At 39.3% G+C, this 24,789-nt stretch overlaps 1 protein-coding gene across 1 annotated transcript; it reads left to right on the top strand.

The window, feature by feature from the left end:
* Positions 1 to 6,102: 6,102 nt before the first annotated feature.
* On the top strand, positions 6,103 to 21,437 carry LOC121382295 (acyl-CoA-binding protein-like). The gene is made up of 5 exons (XM_041511865.1): positions 6,103 to 6,258; positions 9,828 to 9,942; positions 14,453 to 14,515; positions 17,552 to 17,629; positions 21,225 to 21,437. The coding sequence occupies exons 1-4, from the start codon at positions 6,133 to 6,135 to the stop codon at positions 17,617 to 17,619; spliced, it is 372 nt and encodes a 123-aa protein (XP_041367799.1). The 5' UTR covers positions 6,103 to 6,132; the 3' UTR covers positions 17,620 to 17,629; positions 21,225 to 21,437.
* The last annotated feature ends 3,352 nt before the right edge of the window (positions 21,438 to 24,789 follow it).

The following is a 24,789-nucleotide window of genomic DNA, read 5'->3' as shown; positions in this document are numbered from 1 at the left end:
GGATCAAACCCTCTTCGTAGACCCATTATCTGTTTGTGTTTTCTACCCAGTAGCGGATCCGGAAAATCCATTCTGGTGAACCCAATGACATGAGGCCAAAGGTCACAAACGTTCCCGATGGCATTCCTCGGATCATCCAAGGTCAAAAATGAAAAAATCTAATTAAAATATAACTGTCACAAAATTTAGGGGGGCGGGGGCGGTTCCCTGCCTACCCCCTCCCTAGATCCGCCACTGCTTCTCGTCTCAACCAGTGCCCAGCAACTGGCATGTCAGCCATGGTATATGCTGTCCTGTCTGTGGGAAAATGCATATATATACAAGATACTTTGCTGATATAGGACAATTATGTAGCGTGTTTCCTCTAAGACTTTCAACCACCACCTATTTCTCGCTCCAGCCAGTTCACCACGACTGATACATCAAATGCCGTGGTATGTGCTACCCTGTCTATTGGATGGTGCATATAAAAGATCCCTTACTGCTAATCGAAAAGAGTAGCCCATGAAGTGGCGACAGCGGGTTTCCTCCCTCAATATTTGTGTGGTCCTTCACTATATGTCCGACGCCATAAAACCGTAAATAAAATGTGTTGAGTGCGTCGTTAAATAAAACATTTCCTTCCTACCACCTTGGTCGTCCAATCGTCGATGATTATCAATGTGCTTTAGTGGTGACGTTATGGAAAACAAACTAACTCTCATCGACGAGTATCGATCTTTCATCTCATCGCACCTCGGACATAAGCGTACGAGGCAAAAACGATAGAGATATTCGTCCAAAATGAGCACGCCTGAAACCTTTTCACCATGTATTTCTATTATTCAACTCACAATATTATTTGTAATCCATGAAAAAAAAAGCAGAAAAAAAAAGCGGCGACGCCATATAATCGTAAATAAAATGTGTTGAGTGCGTCGTTAAATAAAACATTTCCATGAAACAAAATGCATAGTGATTCGTTTGCAACCATACATAGCTAGCTGTTTGGTACTTAAAGGGACATACCCTAGTTTCAGCCCGGGAAAATTAACACTAAGATTAGTTAATCTACAAATCTGTAACACATTTGGATAAAGTTACAATTGAGTGAAACATGAGTCTGTGACTTTGAAATGGAGAAATACCCTCTAAAATAGACTCCATAGCTGTTATTTCTTAGACGCACGTGCGTTTTTAAAAATGTGTCAAATTCATTTTGTGATATTGAAAACACCAGGATGACCAAAAACACTTCGAATGTACGGAAATGTATAATCTAAAAAATAAAATCTAAGTAAAGTATGATTTCAGTTTTCAAAAACGGCTATAATAGTCCAAAATTTGCCTTAGTGTTTAAAAACTAGGTTATGTCCCTTTAATGCTAATATAAATAAATGTTTGTTTTATTTAACGACGCCGCTAGAGCACATTGATTTTTTATCTTATCATCGGCTATTGGACGTCAAACATATGGTCATTCTGACACTGTTTTTAGAGAAAACCCGCTGTCGCCACATAGGCTACTCTTTTACGACAGGCAGCAAGGGATCTTTTATTTGCGCTTCCCACAGGCAGGATAGCACAAACCATGGCCTTTGTTGAACCAGTTATGGATCACTGGTCGGTGCAAGTGGTTTACACCTACCCATTGAGCCTTGCGGAGCATTCACTCAGGGTTTGGAGTCGGTATCTGGATTAAAAATCCCATGCCTCGACTGGGATCCGAACCCAGTACCTACCAGCCTGTAGACCGATGGCCTGCCACGACGCCACCGAGGCCGGTGTCGTAATTTAGATTCGGGCATAACTACAAAAAATGGGAGCCTGTACGCCCATGACTCTCAATCTACCATTAATTTACTTCCGTCTAAACATGTACATGATGAAGCGAAGTAAAAACAGACCGCCTGTCATATTTTCATATTTTATTGCTTGCAAGTAACGACGTATTTATTGCTCAAATATCTTTATTTAGCTTTTCGTTCTCGTTAAATCTAGAAAAGGGAAATTAAACGACATCATGTGCCTAAAAATTGCTTGCCAAAGTTTACACAGTGTATAAATTAAGGTTGCTTCAAATTATTTAAATTATATTGATTCGTATAGGCCTACTGGGTTTGTTTTGGGGTTTTTTGCAGGGGAGTGGCGGTTCTCCTTAGGTCAAACACCTCATAGTGGATCATGAAAACAATCACGACTGTGCCTAAAACATCCTTTCGACTCTGTCTTGTTTTTGTTTTGTTTTGTTGTTGTTGTTGTTTATCACGGAATACGGTTTTATCATTCAAATTTATAATTAACAGATCTGTCAGATGCGGATCTAGGAGTTTTAATAGATCTCCTCCCCCCCCCCCCCCCCCCCCCCCCCCCCCCCACCACCACCACCTCCGCCAATCAGCGCTTGTCTGTGACACATGACTAAATGTGTTTTTCTGGATTAAACTAAATTTAAATTACTACTACTACTACTACTACTACTACTACTACTATTACTACTAGTCTACTACTACTAGTTACTACCTCCACCACCACCACTACAATAACAACTACTATTACTACTATATCTACAACAACTACAACTACAACAATAACTACTACTACTACTACTACTACTGATGCTGATGCTGATGCTACTACTACTACTACTACTACTACTACTACTACTCTACTACTACTGCTGCTGCTGCTACTACTTCTACTACTTATAATAATAATAACAATAACGACAAATAAGGAAGGAAATGTTTTATTTAACGACGCACTCAACACATTTTATTTACGGTTATATGGCGTCAGACATGGTTAAGGACCACACAGATTTTGAGAGGAAACCCGCTGTCGCCACTGCATGGGCTACTCTTTCCGATTAACAGCAAGGGATCTTTTATTTGCGCTTCCCACAGACAGGATAGCACAAACCATGGCCTTTGTTGAACCAGTTATGGATCACTAGTCGGTGCAAGTGGCTTACACCTACCCATTGAGCCTTGCGGAGGCTCGGGTGATGGGGGAGACTAAATCGTAGACACTGAGAGTCGTCAGCCAGTGAGCGTCTACTGAATATTCATGATCAAACGGTTGATCGACATCGAGATTTTACGACATCGAGTAATGTTCTGGTGTATACATATATAAATTATTCCAACTGTAGATATTAATGTAACAAGTATTTAATAATATACAGTGTGCTTAATAAATTGTGTAATTGAATGTTACGTAGCGTATATCAATGTCGTTGTTTGTTGTTTTCCTGCTCTTCTTCTGTGGGATAATCCCGCCGATATTTTGATGAATTTTACACCAGTGGTTATGGTTATCTAAACGTCAAAATTGTAATGCACGTCTGTACAACTTAATTTCATAAACAAATAAACAAACAACAACAACAAAAATCATTCAACAACTACAGAATGTATAATTTAAAATAATTACTGTATAAATGAGTACAGGTCAAACCGATTACAAAAAACGTTGTCCACTACTGTTAATTATAATTATTTAATTATTTGTAATAACAATTGTCCTAAATAAAAATAATAACAACAACAACACAACAGTAGTTACGGTAGGTTTTTGGAAAATTATAAATTTAAGATTTCAGTAGGTTGGATTATAAATACATTATCTCACTACCAAGTACACATGAAGTCATCCACTTATGTAGTTAACAAATTACACACTTCTTGGCTAATGTCTATTTCCTCAAAGTAAAAGTCTACTTTTGTAGACACAAAATTAATCAATTATCTAAGTGATCAGAGTAGATTTCTGTTTCTTTATTTTTTTAAATATGATTTTTATTAAATAGATTTGAATAAAGTACCACTGAAGGTTCATTTACCTTTAATATCCGAGATAGGTCAACTGACAGCAAGCGTGGAGCACGAACATGTCAAGTAGTCCCATATCGAAATGGAAATACTGCGGCTTCACTATACATCTCATCATCTTCCATGTTTGTAATGGCCAAAAAAACTAAAACTGTCTTTGTCTAGAGATGTGTTAAAATTTAATGTTTGTGGAAAAGAATTTCTACTAGTCCGCCAGTCTATAGAACAATATATTATTGACACTAATATATAGTGTGTTCACTTCAAAAGATCTACATAGATATATTGACAAAACATTAAGAACACATGACGAGTGATCAACATCACGTGGGAAATAAAATAAAAAAGACAGATAGACCGTCAGACTGGTAGTTGCATTTTTTTTAACACACACCATGACTTTTGATATACCAGTCGTGTTGCACTGGCTGGATCGATAAATAGCCCAGTCGGTCCTCCAACGGGGATCGATCCTAGACCAGCCCCTTTACGCGAAAAATTAAATGATATTAAAATTACATATTTGATACATGTATCGTCAACGTCAGCAATCATCATCATCATTGTTCTTGACTCGCGCGCATGTGTGTGTGTGTGTGTGTGTGTGTGTGTGTGTGTGTGTGTGTGTGCATGTGTGTGTGTGTTTCTCTCTGTGTGTGTGTGGGGGGGGGGGCGGGATGTAGCCCAGTGGTAAAAGTGCTCGCTTGATGCGCGGTCGGTCTAGGATCGATCCCCGTCGGTGGACCCATTGGGCTATTTCTCGTTCCAGCCAGTGATCCACAACTTGTGTAACAAAGGCCGTGGTATGTACCATCCTGTCTGTGGGATGGTGAATATAAAAGATCCCTTGCTGCTAATCGAAAAGAGTAGCCCATGAAGTGGCGACAGCAGGTTTCCTCTCTCAATATCTATGTGGTCATTTACCATATGTCTGACGCCATATAATCGTAAATACAATGTGTTGAGTGCGCCGTTAAATAAAACATTTCCTTCCTTCCTGTGTGTATGTGTCCGTGTGTGTGTGTGTGTGTGTGTTGTCTGTATGTGTGTGTTACTTTGTGTGTTTGTGTGTGCGTATGTCTGTCTGTCTGTGTATGTCTGTATGTGTGTATGTGTGTGTCTTTGCGTGTGTGTGTGTCTTTGTGTGTGTGTGTGTGTGTCTGTGTCGTGGTGTGTTGTCTGTGTCGTGGTATGTGTGTCTGTGTGTGTGTTTGTCTGTATGTGTGTGTGTGTGTGTTTGCGTGTGTGCGTGCCTGTCTCTGTGTGTGTGTGTGTGTGTGTGTGTGTGTGTGTGTGTGTGTGTGTGTGTGTGTGTGTGTGTGTGTGTGTGTCCGTCCTAACTCTGTCTATTTCTCTACGGGGTTTTTTTTCTTGGGTTTTTTTTTAATTATTATTCTGTTTTTGTTGGGGGTTTTAATTTTTATTTATTTATTTTATTTGTGTGTGAAGCTTCACCTTACATCATTCGTCCTTAGTCGTATCATGCATTCACCGTTGATTTTGAACACTCGCAACTTTGCGATATCGCAGTGCAATGGTAAAATACTTGCAAAGAGTGTGTGTGTCTGTGCCCCCTCCACTTTTCAGATATTTTGCTTTATATTTGCTTTATAATAGTGTAAAAGTGACCCGGGGGAAGCTGAACAAAAGCTCCCCCACCCAAACCCCCAATACTTGCTGCTGGTAATAACTTGGTACTTGGTGATGCCTCGACCAGAAGCGGTCAGGCCCTTTATAGGGGCCCTATGGGCAACCTAGGGAGACACCACAGCATCGTAGAGGTCTAAAATTAACGAGCAACTCTCGATTCACTAATATCAAAACCTATATTAGCTCGGCCATTTACCTTTCGACCGACCGTTCAAAATTGCGCCAAATTCCCTCGATCAAAATTGCGCACCCTTTTCTCTTTAGCATTTAACTGCTCCATTCAAATTCCATAGCACCACCACCACCCACACCCGTCTGCTACCGATTTGATCGGGCTGCTGGTAGGGCCTACTCCCTTGCACCTGCCAGTGCAGGCGGTCCCTCCTCTCCCCTCACCTTTCCTGTCATGGACAGGCGTGCGCTACAACAGCGTGTTCTGAATGTGCACGTAAAACACTATCATGTGACTATGACATGACATGACGTGTAAAACTGTGTAAATATAAAAGTGTGGCGTCACCCACCCACCCTTTTGGCACATTCCTACGCTCGTGTGACTAATACTGAAAAAAAAAAAAAAAAACTTTGTTGTATAGCAAAGCCTAAGACTAGAGAGCTGTTTAGCTCGGTCTGTTACTGTACATTTACGATTGGAAATGACCTTTGACATATGTATGACTCAAGGGACGTAACTACTTTGTACTTCCTGGTCAAAGTACAGTCGCGTGGTTTGTATGCATCAAATTGTTGGTCGTTCAGTTCCCACATCAAGTGTTCTTCAGACAAAATGAGTGCTGTAAGTATTTTTAAAATATCGCAATGAACGTTGTGCATTACTTGTATTTTTCGTGTATTATGTGATACAGATAGTGTGTTAGCTGATCGGTATATTTATTGATATACTATATAGTTGTACCGGCGACGCGTGTGTTGACATTGTTGTGATCACAAGAGGCCCTTTTGAGGATGTGATCCGTTCTGTGTAAAATAATTAATATCCGATCGTGGATTAGTTTTAGAGTAATTTAGAGTTAGATTTAGGTTTAGTTTTTGGTTAGGGTGAGGTTCCCTCATTATACATGTATCAATATAATGAGGGTAGGTGGGGGGTAACAGGCAGAAATCTTTCACAAGTTTTATAGATCGTTATGCAATTCTGTAACCAGGGGGAAAAGTAGCAATTTATCTTTATATTATAACTTCCCATGGTGGCCTGTATCTGACCTTACTATCGGTCGGTCGAATAGTCACATGGGAAGTTCACTCATTTCGTAAAAAGTGCACCTATATAGTTTGCCCCATAATTCTATAAAACTTCTTTTTTTGTGTAAATAATTTCAATTTGGTTTGACATAAGAAAACAAGTTGGTTTGATGTAAGAAAACAAGTAAAGATGTTTTGGAAATAATAAAAAATACTATTTGTATGTGCAACTTACAAATCAATTGACTCAGAAATAAATAATTTGTAGTAAATTCCATACCGTGAAAAAAGGCATTTTCTGTGTGACGGACTATAGTAAAAACCTGTATTGTATTCTAGACATATATAAATTTACATCATCGGTACCGTAATATATGGTGACTGTTAAACTAGTAATTTTCACTAGAAAATCAAATTGAAGTGAAAATTTAACAAGTGAATGTTACCATGTTGTAAGTGCATGTAAATTGCTACATATTTTTTCCTGTGTACCCTAATTAAAAAAACCCAAATCCAACATTTGTATTTAAAAGGAAAGCATTAATTCTGCAGAACAAAACATTATGATTGTCATGAAATAAATATATGATCATGTGATTTACAGAGAACAGAGTATTTGTGTTGGGTTTTTTTTTTTTTTTTTTTTTTTTTTTTAATTTTATTTACATTTATTTTAATATATGGCATGTAAACACATGACCAAGATAAAGTAAAAAATATAAAGATCAATGTACGGTGTTTTAAAAAGTTCATTTAAAATTGAAACATTTCGATGTGTCATAAGGCTTTCAGATTGTGCAGCTAGGCCTTCTACATTATGGTAGCCCCACTCCCATGGCTAGTGCAGTGATATTCAATGGTGGGCTAGTAAATAACTGCTATTGCCATGCCCGACGGCTAGTGAAAACAACCTGTCAAACGTTGCAGTCAAGTCTATTTTGTAAATTTATATGAATATCCTGCCCCCACCCCAACGTTAGTGTTTTTAAGCTGTATGTATCTCCTACTTTAGGTGACATATCGGATTATTACTATTATTTAGTAAAATTGTATTAACTTTAAAGTAAAGTAGGGCTAGTGAATTTTTAATTGTGGCTAGTAAAACAAATTAAATCACTGATCCCATGGCTAGTGGATTTTATGCAAATTCTAGAAGCCCAGTTGTGGTTATTCAGTTAGCAAGCATTCAAAACACCTCGGCCAAAACTCCCAGTTTAATTTTCCATTCGGATCACTTCCGGCGACTTTGGTTGTCTGCCATTTTATGTGTGATTCGAAAACACAGTCTAAAACGCAGATGTTCATGCTTATAGTTTTCATTGTCAACACATATGTCATCTGACTAACTTAATACAGAAAAAAAAAAAATTGTCAGGTGTGACAAAATAATCTATTCGCCAAAAGACAAGTGTTTTGTAAATTTTAATCACCATAGCAGAATTTCACTCCCATAGGTGAGCATTGCACTCACAATATCGTGCCCTGGTAACATTAAGTTGGTGATAAATTGTCAAGCAGATATCAAATTTTGCTAAACAAAATGTTTAAAACCAAATGTTCTCTGCCCAGAGTGGAGGGTTTGGGACAATGTGAGAAAAATTAGTATCTCTGAGATCGATGTGTTTCAGAGTAGTATAAAATTAACAAATATAACAGAACATGGATTTATTAATATTTATGTATACATGTAGGTCCGAACATACAACTCTTCCCAAAAGAAAGTGGAACTAAAAATTCCCAATTTCTATGCTAAAAATGTGCAATATAAATTACACATATTTAATTATGTTTGTTCTAATAAATTAATTTAACATTGGTGTATTGCATCACTCGGTGGCCTGAAAACATATCAGTGTTTCTGCCAGAAATAATTTTTTGGGTATGGCGCTATGGAATTGAATGCAACCACAATCAATAGGGGGTAGGGGGGGGGGGGGCCTCCCTAGAAAGAAAATGGGTGAAGTTTAGGGTTAGGGTTAAGAAAATCATACATTAATGATAAGAGTAATTAATTTTGTTAAAAGGTTAAAAAAAAATTGAAATCTGTAAAAACATCTGGGTATGGCACACCGCCATACCCGTTTTACCCTCTGGCAGAAACCCTGCATATCCCAAGTATGATTTACTCACGCTAATTTTCCCAATCCAAGCAGGCAAGGGACCATGGCGAAAAATCCTGGATAAAACCCTGCAGAATCACAAGCTCAGCCTCAGCTAACTAGAAGACGAGATGATCGTACACATGTACATCTGTCTGTTGAAAACTAACTAACCTGTGAATTTTGGGGGGTAATTTTGGCTGGTGAAATTGTTAGTCCCCTACTGGTCCAACCGGAGTGGGCTATCGGTTTCATATTTGTGTACATATATAGCTTTATTGTGGACTATTACAGATCGAGTTTGACTTTCATGGCGACTTATCCATTTTTGATGGAGGTTTGGCCAGTGAACTTCGGAGATATGAAAATTTGTTTTCCGGACTTTTTTCCAGAAGGCCTTAAGATATTAACCTGAAATTTTGTGCATAGCTTTATCATACATACTGTTACAGAGTATCAAGTTTAACTTTCATGGCAATTTACCCATTTTTGACAGAATTATGGCCCTTGAACTTAGGAGATATATGAAAAAGATCAATTCTGCACTTTTGTTTTGCAATACTTGAAAATATTGAGATGAAATTTTGTGACTTTTCACAGATGTTAGGCCCTTGAATTTAGGAGATACGAAAACCTGTTAGGTCAGGTAGGGGACGTGTGTATTGCTTTCGCAGTACTCTCAAAATATTTGTTTTTACTTCACATGCTAGGTCTAAAAATGGACTGCTCTTCGCTTTTCCAAGCCGCTATTTCAAGCCCTGTACAGTTTTGAGTATAATATTTAAAACTGATTAAGTGAGTATTCAGCCCTCTACACCGTCACCATTGCGACAACCAATTTGGTCGCATATATGCAATCAAACAAATTCATCTGGCAAGTAAAACATTTTCATACTATCTATATAAAAAATAGAAGTTAGCGTCATCTGGCTCCTAGATGGAAAAGTGAACATATAGATGAGAGCTGGTATTGTAAGAAATTTATGATTATTTCACAGTGCATACAGTGAAATGATACCATATTTATTTTTATATATATATATATATTTATTTTTTTTTGAAGGAATTTAACAAAGCCGCTGAGGAGGTGAAGAAACTGAAGAATCGTCCATCTGATGCTGACATGTTAGAAATTTATGCTTTTTACAAGCAGACGACTGTAGGTGACGTAAATACAGGTAAAGTGGTAACATATCAACATTCTCGCTAGAGCTCTACATGAACGAAGAACATGGCCAGCTCACCCTGCCCACTGCCAAATTAGCTAGTTGCTAATTGTTATACAAAGTGGAAAGAAATAAGGGAACACATCAATTTGTAGACCAAATTTAATTCACTACTAGCGTAGTAATGTCTGTATTTCATACCAAGTTGTAATGTGGGATTGAACGTCTGTATAGTGTCGAATGTGCTGCCTATATGTTCCCAGTCAACTTCTGACAATATGAATTGATTTTTGATGCAGTCATTATTTCATGTTGCTATCTGTGTGATCCTTTATTTCTTTCCATCAGTATATAATCTGAAAATTGGCTAAAACAAAATTAATTTTTCCATTATTAGTTAGAGATCTTTTAAATGCACCATCCCACAGACAGGATAGCACATACCATAATCTTTGTTACACCAGTTGTGGGGCACTGACTCAATCTAATTAAAATTAGCTCCACTATTACATGTGGATCTAACAGCAGCCTCAGGATAATTCGGAATGTTTTCAAATTATTTTCAAATCACTGGCATGATTCTGCAAGTAAGGTTTTGATTGGTGGACATGAGCTCCAACTGGCTGCTGTTAGATCCACATGTAATAGTGGAGCTAATTTTAATTAGATTGGGCACTGACTGCAACAAGAAATAGTGCACTGTTTCCACTGACAGGGATCGACCCCAGACTGATCACGCATCAAGCGAGAGCTTTACCACTGGGTTACATGTACGCCCCACCCTAATCATCGAAACATGACAACGACCATAGTGTTACAGTTCTGTGTCACCCAGTAACTTAGTACACACTTTCAGCAACTAACACATGGAGTGTACTTCGTTATCAACTGGTTGAGCAGAGCTTGTGTCAACAATGGTGTTACAGTTCTCTTTCACCCAGTAACTTGGTACTCGCTGTCAGCTACTAACATATGGTGTGCACTTTGATATCAACTGGTTGAGCTGGTGTCGTGTTGACTTTTGATAACTATAATCATGGTTATCATTCACTGGTGCATTGTGAGTGTCCTACAGTTGTATCACATACACATACTAGCTGGTACATGTTTTACATATGAATTTCTCAGCTGTTGGGGGCAGTGAGCACAATGTACATGCAGATGACTCATTGCATGTATCAGGTGCAGAATCAGAGGGATTGTTAAACATCTTGTTTTGTTTAGCGACACCACTAGAGAACATTAATTTATTAATCATCGGCTATTGGATGTAAAACATTTGGTAATTTTGACATAGTCTTGGAGAGGAAACCTGCTAAATATTTCCATCTACAAGGGATTTTGTTTTACATGCACCATCCCACAGACAGAATAGCATATACAGGCATCGAAATAAGTCGAGAATGGTCGTTCAGGTTACTGGGAGGTCACCACATGTAAGAAAAAAGTCGAGAACAGTGTTTCGTTCTCGACAAGAATTTCAACATGTATATACTACAATAATCATCTGGCACACATGTAAGGGCGTTAAAAGTGGTAGTAACAGGAATTCAATTCTAACTTTTATATAGTTGTGGTAACCTATAGGTTACCAGGCTATATTTTGTGGTAACCTGTAAATGGGTTACCAGACACAATGCTTATTTCGATGCCTGCATTTACCATGGCCTTTGATTACCAGTCTTGGTGCACTGGCTGGAACGAGAAATAGCCCAATAGGCCCACTGATGAGAATCAATGCCAGACCAACCACACATCAAGCAAGTGCTTTATTACTGGGCTACGTACCCCCCTCATGAGGGATTGGGGCATGTACATGTGCGTTATCTTGAATTTTTAAATGGATGTCATTTTTATAATGAACTATACATGCATAGTACATTTTATTCAGCATGGCTTGTAGAATTTGTATAACATCTACTAGCCATGGGATCAATGATTTAAAAAATATACTCACCATGATTAAAAAATCACTCGCCCTACTTTATTTTAAGATAATACAGTTTTATTAAAGGGACACACCCTAGTTACGGCTAGTTGTTAACCATTACGGTGTTGTTTTTCGCTATTAAACCCATTTTTTCACAAATAAAATTGCACTTTACTTACCGTTTATTATTTAGAATATACATTTCCATTCACCTGAAGTGTGTTTTTGTAATCCTGGTAATCCTGGTGTTTGTAATACCACAAAATACATTTTTCGTATTTCTGAAAAACCGACGCACGTTTGAGAAAAAAACGTTGAGCAGACAAGGTCTAATCTATTTTTAGACGGGATATTTCCATTTCAATGTCACAGACGTTGGTATACCACGTGACCGTTATCATTTTGGTTCGGTTTGTTTTCTCGTGCACGGTTCGCGCAATCAACATCCGATTTGTTGTTCATTTGTGAGATTTTTCTTCACAGTTCGTGAACATTTTCAGTAACAATAAAGTTCAGACAAGTAAGTATCTCAATACAAAACATTACAAACCCTTAAAACCAATAATTTTGCTAAGTCTTACGATATCTGGAGAGGGGATACAACCAGGACAGAACAGTTGGAACATGTCCAGGAGAGGTGAAAAGAACGCACCCCAAGTCTGTAAAATTTGTCGTGACGTAGGCATTGTTGTGCTTCGAGCGACATCTACCGGTGACATCAGAATACAAACTTTCAAAATTATTTCAAGCAATTGGGACATGGGGATTCCCATGGTATTTATCGATACAAAACCTGCTTTTTCACTCCATTTGATAAAAACGTGATCTAAGTGTGTTACAGGTTTGTAGATTAACCAAATTATAATTTATTTTCGCTGGATGGAACTAGGGTGTGCGGCTTTAAATAATAGTAATAATCAGATATGTCACCTAAAGAGGGAGGTAGAGCTTAAAATACTAACATTGGGGGTTTGGGGTGGGGGCAGGATATTCATACCGGGGGTATTTACAAAATAGACTTATAACTGAAACATTTGACAAAAAATTTAATGCATGAAGAGTGCCAGGAGGCATGAACGCATTTGTCATGGTTAGAGGGGGCAGAATGCTGCCTAGTGCATGGTATAGCGTTCACCTGATGCACTGTCGGTCTAGGATCGATCCCCGTCGGTGGCCTATTGAGCTATTTCTCATTCTAGTCAGTGCTCCATGTCTGGTATATCAAAGACCATGGTATGTGCTATCCTGTCTGTGGGATGGTTCATATAAAAGATCCCTTGAACTACCGTACAAATGGAAAAAATGTAGCCAGGGTTTCCTCTCTCTGACTACTAGTATATATGTCAGAATTACCAAATGATTGACATCCAATAGCCACGGGGCGAGACTTAGCCCAGTGGTACAGCGCTCGCTCGATGCACGGTCTGTATGGGATCGATCCCCGTCGGTGGGCCCATTGGGCTATTTCTCGTTCCAGCCAGTGCACCACGACTGGTATATCAAAGGCCGTGGTATGTACTACCCTGTATGTGGGATGGTGCATATAAAAGATCCATTGCTGCTAATTGAAAAGAGTAGCCCATGAAGTGCCGACAGCGGGTTTCCTCTCTCAATATCTGTGTGGTCCTTAACCATATGTCTGACACCATATAACTGTAAAGACAATGTGTTGAGTGCATTGTTAAATAAAATTTCCAGTAGCCAATGATTAGTAAATCAAGGTGCTCTAGTGGTGTCGGCAAACAAAATAAAGTTTGTCATGGATAACTGCAATAATTGACAAAACCTCTACATTTTATCTCACACTGTGAAATACATTCGGTTTATCTAGTTTATTATTCATGCAATACAGTCAACATTATTAATAAATTTATCCAATGCTGACTACAAGTAATAGGTATTGCATGAACATACATGTATATAACAAATTAGACATACTTTAACCACTATCTTTCCATGAACTTCTAGATTTTTGGACATTGAAAATAAACGGCTCTTAGAGAGAGAAAAATAGCTCATACAATAAATAGAATAACAAACATTTAACTCAGTACTAGTTATATTATGAAATTTATTTCTCTCATGAAATAATTTTTATTTGGACATACATGTAATTGTTTGATAACTGGTAGCTCAGGGTTTCTGCCAGAAAGAAATGTTTGGGTTTGGCGCTATGGAATTGAATATTTACAATGTGTGTGCTGAATGTATCTGCTGTCCACCAGAAAGAAAATGGGTTAGGTTTAGGGTTAGGGTTAAGAAAATCATACAGTAATGATAAGAGTCATTAATTTTGTCAAAAGGTTAACTTTAAAAAAATATATAATATCTGCAAAAAATTTGGGTGTGCAACCACACCCGTTTTACCCTCTGGCAGAAATCCTGCTACTATAATAATACATTATCAACAGTGAACTACACCAATTAATAAAGTAACAATATTGGCACATATGTTTCATTCATGAATGTATTCTTTCATTCTTTCATTCATTCATTAGTTCATTAATTCATTCTTTCTTTTATTGTTTTATTCATTCTATTTTTCGTTCTTTCAGTTATGTGTGTGTGGTGAAATTGTGTTTCTATTTATAGATCAGCCAGGTATGTTGGACTTTAAAGGAAAAGCCAAATGGAATGCTTGGAATGGGAAAAAAGGTAAATATTATTTAGACTTAACATCTGGTTTAAAAAGTGTTTTCCAGGGGTCAATTGACAGTATTTGGCATGTCAAAAAGTAAGAGTCTGGTCGTAGCCCAGTAGTAAAGCACTCGCTTGAAGCGCAGTGTCTAGGATATATCCCCGTTGGTGGGCTCATATAGCTAATTGTCATTCCAGCCAGTACACCATGACCAGTATATCTGCAAGCAGGATTTCTGCCAGAGGGTAAAATGGGTATGGCGCCACATCCAAATTTTTTAAAGATTTTATTTCTTCAAGTTAACTTTTTGACATAATTATGATTTTTTTTTTTTAACCCTAACCCTAAACCTAACCCATTTTCTTCCTGGGGGAGATCCCCCATGCTCCCTGTCGATTGCGGTTGCATTTAGCACACTCATTGTAAATATTCAATTCCATAGCACCATACCCAAAATTTTCTTTCTGGCAGAAACCCTGTCACGGCTATGGTATGTGCTGTCACGGCTGTGGGATGATGCATATAAAAGATCCCTTTCTGCATTAGGAAAATGTAGCGGGTTTCCTCTGATGACTACATGTCAGAATGACCAAATGTTTGACATCCAATAGCCGATGATTAAAAAAAGAAGTGTTTTATTTAACGACGCACACTCAACTAGCCGATGATTAATTAATCAATGTGCTCTAGTTGTGTCATTAAAAAAACAAACATGAAAAGCAACTAAAGAAAAACACTCCTGTTCTGATTGTGGACAATACCTAGCCTAAATAACAATAACAAGGGTCACAGTAATATGGTGACATCTCCAGCAAGACAAAGGGACACTGGCATAGTTGATAGAGCACCTGCTCGTGGTGCTTGGGTTGTATGATCGAACCCCCTCAGTGGACCTATTTTCTCATAGGAATTTTCCCTCAGCCGTCTCAACCATTGCCTCATGGCTAGTATACCAAAGGCCGTGGTATGTCCTGTCTGTGGGAAAGTGCACATAAAAGATCCCTTGCTGTTAATAGAAAAATGTACCACGATTCCTCTGAAGATTGTGTGTCAGAATTACCAAATGTTTGACATAAAATAGCCAATATATACATGTATATACATGTATATATATATTTTTTTTATCCCACTGCCCCCTTTCCTTTCTCTCCTTTGACTTCCCATCTCATTTCTTCCCGATCTGGCAACTCCTATCTTTCAACTTCTTTTGCTGTCCACCTCCACAACCCAGTCCTTGTCTTTCCAACTGCAACAGGTGCTTGTCTTTTGTGGCAATCCATGTCACACACCTGCTATATATATATTGTCCCATCAGCTTTTAGCTGTGGGCTCAGTCTGATCACTTCCGACTAGCCAATGATTAATAAATCAATGTTTTCCAGTGATGTTGTTAAAGTTCTGAAATAAATAAGGATGTGGTGTTTTGCATTTTCTGTGGGGACGATCTCCATTGCCACCCCTTCCCCTCCACCCTCCCTCTACCACAATGTAAAAAGTACAGTTTGTTTTGTTTAATGACACCACTTGAGCACATTGAATTATTAATCATCGGCTGTTGGATATCAAGCATTTGGTAACTGTGACATATAGAGAGGAAGCCTACCACATTTTTTCATTTAATTAGTAGCATGGGATCTTTTATTTGCACCATCCCACAGACAGGATAGTACATACCAGCACTGTAGATAGACATCTGTAAATTAGATGCGGGCCACTGTCGGCTTCATCCTTGGTTGGTGTTATTCTGCCAGTGCATTAATATCAGCATCAGAATGAACCAGCCTCGGTGGTGTCATGGTTAAGTCATCGGACATAAGGCTGGTAGGTACAGTGTTCGCAGCCCATTACCGGCTCCCGCCCAGAGCGACTTTTAACGACTCAGTGGTAGGTGTAAGACAACTACAGTGCACCATCTTCTCTCACTAACCACTAACCGACTGTCCTAGACAGACAGCTCAGATAGCTGATGTGAGTACCCAGGACAGCGTGCTTGAACCATAATTGGATATACCAGTAAGAAGAGAGTCGGCTTATATTCGGAGGCAACAAATTTGTTCATAAAATTCCAATCGAAAACACTCCCAACCGGCTAATACACAGCAATATATGGTAAGCACGAAAAATAAGTGGAAATGAAATGAAATATCAGTCTTAACACTCCCAACCGGCTAATACACAGCAATATATGGTAAGCACGAAAAATAAGTGGAAATGAAATGAAATATCAGTCTTTTATCATGTTTTGTTATATATTAATAACCGGCCTCGGTGGCGTTGTGGTTAGGCCATCGGTCTACAGGCTGGTAGGTACTGGGTTTGGATCCCAGTCGAGGCATGGGATTTTTAATCCAGATACCGACTCCAAACCCTGAGTGAGTGCTCCGCAAGGTTCAGTGGGTAGGTGTAAACCACTTGCACCGACCAGTTATCCATAACTGGTTCAACAAAGGCCATGGTTTGTGCTATCCTGCCTGTGGGAAGCGCAAATAAAAGATCCCTTGCTGCTAATCAGAAAGAGTAGCCCATGTAGTGGCGACAGCGGGTTTCCTCTCAAAATCTGTGTGGTCCGTAACCATATGTCTGACGCCATATAACCCGTAAATAAAATGTGTTGAGTGCGTCGTTAAATAAAACATTTCTTTGTTATATATTACTGCTTTGTCATCATATGATTGCTCACGCTGGAGGAAGAGGGGTGCAGGACGTAACCCAGTAGTAAAGCACTTGCCTGATGCACGGTCGGTTTAGGATCGATCCCTGTTGGTGGGCCCATTGGGCTATTTTTCATTCCAACAAGTGCACCACGACTGGTATAACAAAGACCAAGCCACATGTATGTGCTGTCCTGTCTGTTGGGTAGTGTATTCAAAACTGATGTCCAATTTAGCAAATGTTTGATATCCAATTATTCCATGGTTAATAAATCAATGTACTCTAGTGTTGTTGTTATACAAACTTTATAACTTTAACTTCCACCCTCACAGAAATCGTTTAAAATAGGAGATAGAGGCCATGTCTTAACATAGCCATTTCTATTTTCTGTGTCTTTCCAGGGATGAGCAAAGAGGATGCACAACAGAAATACATTGATTTAGTAGAAGAGTTAAAGAAGAAAGATTAAACATTAGAAGGTGGGTACATATATCTCTTGTGACAAAAAAGGTAAAGTAGAATGCTGTTTAATAGAAGATGGAGTAGTCTGTGTCCGAATGGAGATTTGTTAGTCGATCATTAGAACATCACTACATTCTTTCTATAAAAGAAATGATGCCAACAAAGAAGGAGCTAAGTTTTGAGGGCTCAATCTAGGGGCTTTTGGCCACTGAGCTGGTGTCACCCTTGATAAGAGATCAATACTTGTCGGTGGACCCATTTGGCTCTTTCTCCATCCAGCCAGTGCACCACGACTGGTATATCAAAGACTGTGGTATGTGCTATCCCGTCTATGGGATGGTACATATAAAAGATCCCTTGCTACTAATGGAAACAGGCCCTAATCTTACTGGCGAAATGAGCGTTTTATTCACTGAAAGTCGACTCTAGTTGCCGAGTTATCATCAGAAGTGAGAAATTGAAGTCGCTGTAATATTTTGGACCTAATCAGATTTCAAAAATGAAATCATACAACAGACGTCAAGATCCCGACTTCTTTATTGTCATAGCTCACTTGGCAACTTGTCGTCATATGTCGAACAGTGTTTTTTCTTTGGCGCTAGACTGTATCTTCGAGTAATCACAAACCTGCCTGTTAACGGTAAATTGTTTCTGTGCAGGCGCATTATAATGACTGATTGATTTGATGAAATAATATTTTACCTTGTTCAATTTATTATCGAAATCAACCAAGAAATGTTTTTCAAAGTGATGCGTGTAACACCGTGTGGTGTGACCAGTCAAGTATTGTTAATCCTCAGCCAAATTCATTTCATTAATGCCAGAAAATACTAATTAATACCTAATTTTAGCACAGCGGCACATTATCAGCTGCTTAATAATAGCACATTTTTAATGAAACATATAACTGTTTTGTTTAAACTTTATTACCAGAAGTAGTATTTTATATCAAAATATTACGATTAGAACCGAGAGTAAAATTCAGATTTTTTTCGATTGAATACCGAAACTGGCGAAATGTTACGAAATGTACCGATAAATGTTCACTTTGCCTATTTTTATCAAACCTCGCCCCTTTCTTCTGGGAAGGGAGAAGTCACTACTCTTACTTTTTCAATTCTAGATTAGGGCCTGTGGAAAAATGTAGCGTGCTTCCTCTCTAAGACTATATGTCAAAATTACCAAATAACATCCAATAGCCGATGATAAATAAATCAATGTACTGTAGTGGTCTCAAAGTTGGATGAAGCACAGTGGTAAAGCATTCACTTAAATGCACAATAAATCAACAATAAATCAACAATCAGTCCTTATCAGTAGACTATTTCTCAGATCAGCCAATGCTCCACAACTGGCATAACAAAGGCTGGGGGCAGGATTTAGATCAGTTGGTTGAGCGCTCGCCTGAGGTGCTTGCGTTGCAGGAAACTGAGGATCTAACCACCTCTGTGGATCCATTCAACTGATTGGGTTTTTTCTCGTTCCAACCAGTGCACCACAACTGGTCAAAGGCCGTGGTATGTGCTGTCCTGTCTGAGGGAAAATGCATATAAAAGATCCCTTGCTGCATTAGGAAAAATGTAGCAAGTTTCCTTTGTTGACTACCAGTCAGAATTACCAAATGTTTGACATCCAGTAGCCGATGATTAATTAATGTGCTCTAGAGGTGTCATTAAACAAAACAAACTTTAAACAAAGGCTGTGGTATGTACTGTCCTGCCTGTGGAATGTAAAAGATCCTTTACTGCTAATCAAAAATGAGTAGCCTATGGAGTGGCTGCAGCAGGTTTCATTTCATTATCTGTATGGTTCTTAATCATATATATATATATATCTGACGCCATTATGCATGTAAATTAACATGTGCTAAGTGTAGTTAATTTACAAACCTGTAACACATTTGGATAAAGTTACAATTGAGTGAAACATGAGTCTTTGACTTTGACATGGTGAAATACCCTCTAAAAATAGACTAAAACTCGACTCTTTAACAGTTACTTCTCAGACGCACATGCGTTTTTAAAAATATGAGAAATGCATTTTTTTATATTATAAACACCAGGATGACCAAAAACACTGTACGGAAATGGACAATCTAAACAATAAAATCGAAGTAAAGTATGATTTCAGTTATCAAAAAACGGCTCTAATATTAAAAAATATGTCGTAGTGTTTATAAACTAGGGTATGTCCCTTTAATAAACATCTGCAACTAAGAATTCACATTAGCCTCTTGCCTTGACCTTTATTTGACAGGTGTGTGACCAGGTGTGTGTATTTGGACATAAGTGGATATTTAAATATACTGGGCCAAACTTACGAAGCCTGTTTATGTCTTCCACGCGTGTTCCAACATACATTTACAATTCTTAAACACTTGTATCTAAAAACAAGCTTCATAAATTTGGTCCAGTATATTTAAATGCGGGTTTGGTGGGGGGAGGGGGGGGGGGGGAATAACGAATTAACTCTGTCCTGCAGGTAAACTTGTGTAGAAATACAAAATATATTTGATGCTTTGTAGTGGTACGAAATATATTTTATACTTATCAATGTGCTTTAGGTGGTATATATAGAATACTAAACGAGCTTGCCTGTCATACCATTTTTATGAAATGGGTAAACAGTCTTGGTATTTGACGAGCGTAAGCGATTCAGATATCAACATTGTTCTCGAGTTTTTTTTTTTTTTTTAAATGGTATGACAGGCAAGCTAGTTTAATCAGTATTTTATTTATTACAAACCAACTGCAAACAAGCCGCAATGTAGAAGTAAGCTGATGTCGAGACCTACTACACGTTATTTTTCTACGAATTGGGGTCAGCAAGTGATCTACGTCACGCTCACTAGTGTGTAACAGTGACTGTGTAATACTGTGAATTATTACACACCAGTGTAAGATATTGGTCGTCATAACAGTCACTCAGTATCTGACTAGTGTAATATTGGCTTGACATAGATCACTGCTGACCCAATTCGCAGAAAAATAACGTGTAGTAGGTCTCGACATCTCCTTACATCTGCATTGCGGATTGTTTGCAGTTGGTTTGTAATGAATAAAATACTAAACTAGCTTGCCTGTCATACCATTTTTATGAAACTTGTGAACAGTGTTGGTATCCGACTCGCTTTCGCTAGTCAAATACCAAAACTGTTCACTCATTTCATAAAAATGGTGTGACAGGTCAGGTCATAGGTCTTTACGTGCACATTCAGAGCAAGCCGTTGTAGCACACGTCTGTCCTGGACACAAGAGCCGGCCTCGGCCGGCTCCTCCGTCCAGGACAGGAAACGTGGGGGAGGGGGAGTGGAGGGACCGCCTGCACTGGGAGGTGCAAGGGAGCACCAGCAGCCCGACCGGGGGGGGGGGGGGGGGGGGGTGCTATTGAATTTGGAATGGAACAAAGTATTATGCCAAAGAGAAAAAGGTGCGCAATTTGGGTTGAGGAAATAGGGCGCAATTCTGAACGGTCGGCCAAAAAGAAAGTTCCAGAGCTAATAATATAGGTTTTGACATTAGTGAAGCGAAAGTAGCTCGTGTGTGACAGGCAAGCTAGTTTAGTATTTTATAAGTAAGACATTGGTTTTATTTTTTTTCTTCTGTTTTTCAGATTCTAGCAATGCTGTCATCTGTTTAGTTGTTGATCATCTGAAGAATTCTTTTTATGATGTTACTGATCAACATATTGATTACTAGGATTTCTATCCCAGTGACAATTTATTTATTTTAATTTCTCTCCTTCATTTTTGTACGTGTTACTACAGAATGTGATTCTGAATCCCATCATGACAGACATTTCACTCCATTAAAATATTAACAAAAACATTTTGTGTTTGTAGTGATTTTGTGTACCTACCCCCCCCCCCCCCCCCCCCCCCCCCCCAGAAATTTTAAAAAATCTAAAATACAGATACATTTTCCTGCATTCTGGGAAGTAAATTTGAAATGTTTCTTTGCCTCAAAATATGTCAAATGACACCCAAAAAAAAAATTGTCCATACATCCACGGACGGACCTCGGCAGACTATGGGGGGTGCGTGCGGGCCTGTAGTGTGTGTGTTTTGTCTTACCCACTGAAGCAACACATTCAATGTTCTTATTATACTGACAGGGGCATAGGCTGGGGGTCAGACTCCCTCCTGCCCCCTTCCCCTGGCTAAAACATTGTTTTCTCTGCATATATATTACAGGGTTCGCACGCATCCTGGAAAACCTTGAAAATGCTTAAATTTTACTTTCATCCTGGAAAGTGCTTAAAACTCCTGGAAAACTTAATTAACCCCCTGGAAAGTCCTATATTATAGGTGTCCTGGGAAAAGAAGCTTTATTGGAGAAATATATACGTTTTGAGCTTCATGGTAGAGTGCTCACCAGAGATTTGTTGGGTTGTAGGATTGTTGGACTCAATAACGTAGCCACGATTTTATATTGGGGGGGGGGGGGGGGGGGGTAGAGTGCATATGATTTTATAAAATTTAATGATTAAGAAAAAAAAATTGATTCGGGGTGGGGGCATGGCCCCCGCCCCCTTCCCTACGCCACTGGCTGGAGTCCGATTCCCTCTAACCCCCTATCCCAACCAGTGTCCCACGACGTGAACCTTCAAAGGTCGTCCATAATGAAGTGCATATAAAATATCTGGAGTTGCCTTTTGTTAGGTTGGCCTACCTCGATGTGGTGGCAGCATGTTGCCCATCTTTCTCAACAAAGTGTGGAAACAATTGGAGCCCGTGCTTATAAAAGCGGTATAATGACGTTAACGACTACAGACGTTTTTATAAGCACAGGACCCTATCGCATAGCGGCGTATTAATACCTGTATATGTAGTTACTTTGGATATTCCAGGAACTGGAACTGGAATTATATTAACGTGCCCCTATCCACAGAGGTTCAGGCACGCCCACTACGGATTTAGCCTCTGACTTCGCCAGTGACTAACTCCGGAGCGGGGGGGGGGGGGGGGGGGGGGGAGGTAAGTTTGAAGTGGGCAGATTTTGGAAGAAAGCCATTTAGTGAAGTCAACGCAAGCGCGGACCGAATAGCAGACACTTCGCAAACTTGAAGTAACACCAAGTGGGAGCCGTGTTCTGATTGGCTGAATTTCGATTCCTCGGTGAAGCCTGTAATTTACCTAAGTCTACGGAGAGTAACTGCGCCTAACATCATGTCCGGACTAAGAGTTTAAACCCAAAAGTAAGTTTGACTGCTCGGCCGAAACGGTTTTAAGGTGATTTGAGCAATTGAACGGGCGCCAAAGTAAAATGCGTTGGACTATTTATAAAAAAAATAAACATAAGAATTTTGAGATTCGGTCGAACATTTTTAAAGTCCAACTAGCCCAAAAAGGAGGTTGTTACCTGTCCTAGCAAAGGTTGGCGTCTAGGGTGAGCCGATGAAGTTGGAGGAGTCAATATCCGTGAAGAAGTGCCGGTATGGGTCGACTGCTAGTTGCCTGACCAATGGACGGTAGTTGTCCCCCGATATCGTCTTAACGATACGATGAATGGTCGGGTTGTCCATTTCCTTCAACAGCATTACCTGGTGGTAGATTCCGGCTTGGTGTATGGTGACAATACACACCTCCTCCTTATCACGCAGTAGGGTTTTAGTGATGGCAAACTCTCCTTGTTGGCTCCTTGGTAGCTTGACCCAGGCTGTTGATCTGGTTTTGATGTAGAGTTTGGTGACGTCCTGCACGTTCATCCGCACACGGTTAGCATACCGCTGATGAAGCTTGCCGGCCTGTAGTGTCCACTGTTTGGTTGGCGGGTCATCGGGTTTCGGCGGTTGCAACGGTTGGCTTGGTTTGTCCGGTTGGCCACTCGGGGGAGTGGTTGCCTTCCGTTTCACTACAGCCGTTTTTCGGGCCTGCGCCTCAACGGGTGCCGCCTGTATAATCGGCGGCACAACCGGAAGCGCTGAAGTAGTGGCCAGCGGAGTTGGACCATCTTGGTCCATCCTAGAAGTCGGGATGTCCGGGGCTGGTGCCTCTTCCAATCCAGTCTTCTTAGGGGGGGCGGCGGTAGGTGGCGAAGCAGAAGGAGCCGCTGCCGGCGGTTTAGCCGCCGGTTTTGTCTCCCCCTGAGCCTTCCCTGGCGCACTTCTCCTCTTCCTCCACCTTCCTTTCTTCGGTGGTACCGGGTCTCCGTACACCAAGGTCACGGTTGCCCGTGCCCCAGTGTACGTAATCCGGTACTCGAGCAGAGAGGGGGTAATTCGAAAGAGCATGGACACACGTCTTGTCTCATCGTGATCTATTTGAAACTGCGCAAGAATCGAATGGTATTCCAGGTATTTAGGAGATGACTAAGCCGCCATTGCAATAGCATTCAATGAAGAACAAATTGAAATCGATTGCTTTGTGACGTCTAAGTTGATCTGAAATTGATTTCTCTGTGACGCATAAGTTAACTGCAAGCCCTAGGGCCATGAATAGCCCCAAGTTCAGCCAGCTAACGATCGCGATTGGTTCCCAACGTGGCCATTTGGTTTACTGTTGAGTGCACAAACCAGTTTGGCGGATGTTTTTCCGCTCGGTCTGGCTGAACCCAAGCCCATGTGTTACTTTTATTTGCAAAAGACGTTTAAATTTATTTTAAACCTATCTCTTCTTTTCTGTGTTTTTAAAGTCTAAATTGAAATGAGTCAGGTAGCACATACCGATCAAAACACACAATATGTTTTTTAATAATAATTTTTTGCTTTCTATTTTCTTCTTCTTATTATTTTTTAATTATTTATGTTGTTGCTTCTTTTTCAGTTTTTTCAGTATTCTAGATAAATCCAAAAGTGCTCTTTTTCAGGAGTGATAATATAAATCGTAATCTTTTATCAGTGATTGTCTCGTGTTGCACTGTAAAAAAAATTTACATATTTTTTTAGAATAATTTTAGAACTGCTTCTCAGTTTCTGAAATTTGCTTCCAGATTAAAATCTGAGAGGCAGAGATTACTCCCCACTGCAAAAAAAGCTGAATTTCGAGCCCTGGTGCTATACAGAGAACAGCTATTAAATGTGAAATGCAAAGACAATTAAAAAACGAAACCAATTAATTTTCAATGTGTGTTTGTTGTTTGTTTTTATCATTATTATTATTATTATTATTATTATTATTATTATTATTTTTGTCCTTACATGTATTCGTCTCATCTGTACGAAGACAGTTAATCAAAAG

Source organism: Gigantopelta aegis, chromosome 9 (genome assembly GCF_016097555.1).
Source record: "Gigantopelta aegis isolate Gae_Host chromosome 9, Gae_host_genome, whole genome shotgun sequence".
Taxonomy (NCBI): Eukaryota; Metazoa; Mollusca; class Gastropoda; order Neomphalida; family Peltospiridae; genus Gigantopelta; species Gigantopelta aegis.
This window is presented reverse-complemented; position numbering and strand designations above follow the sequence as displayed.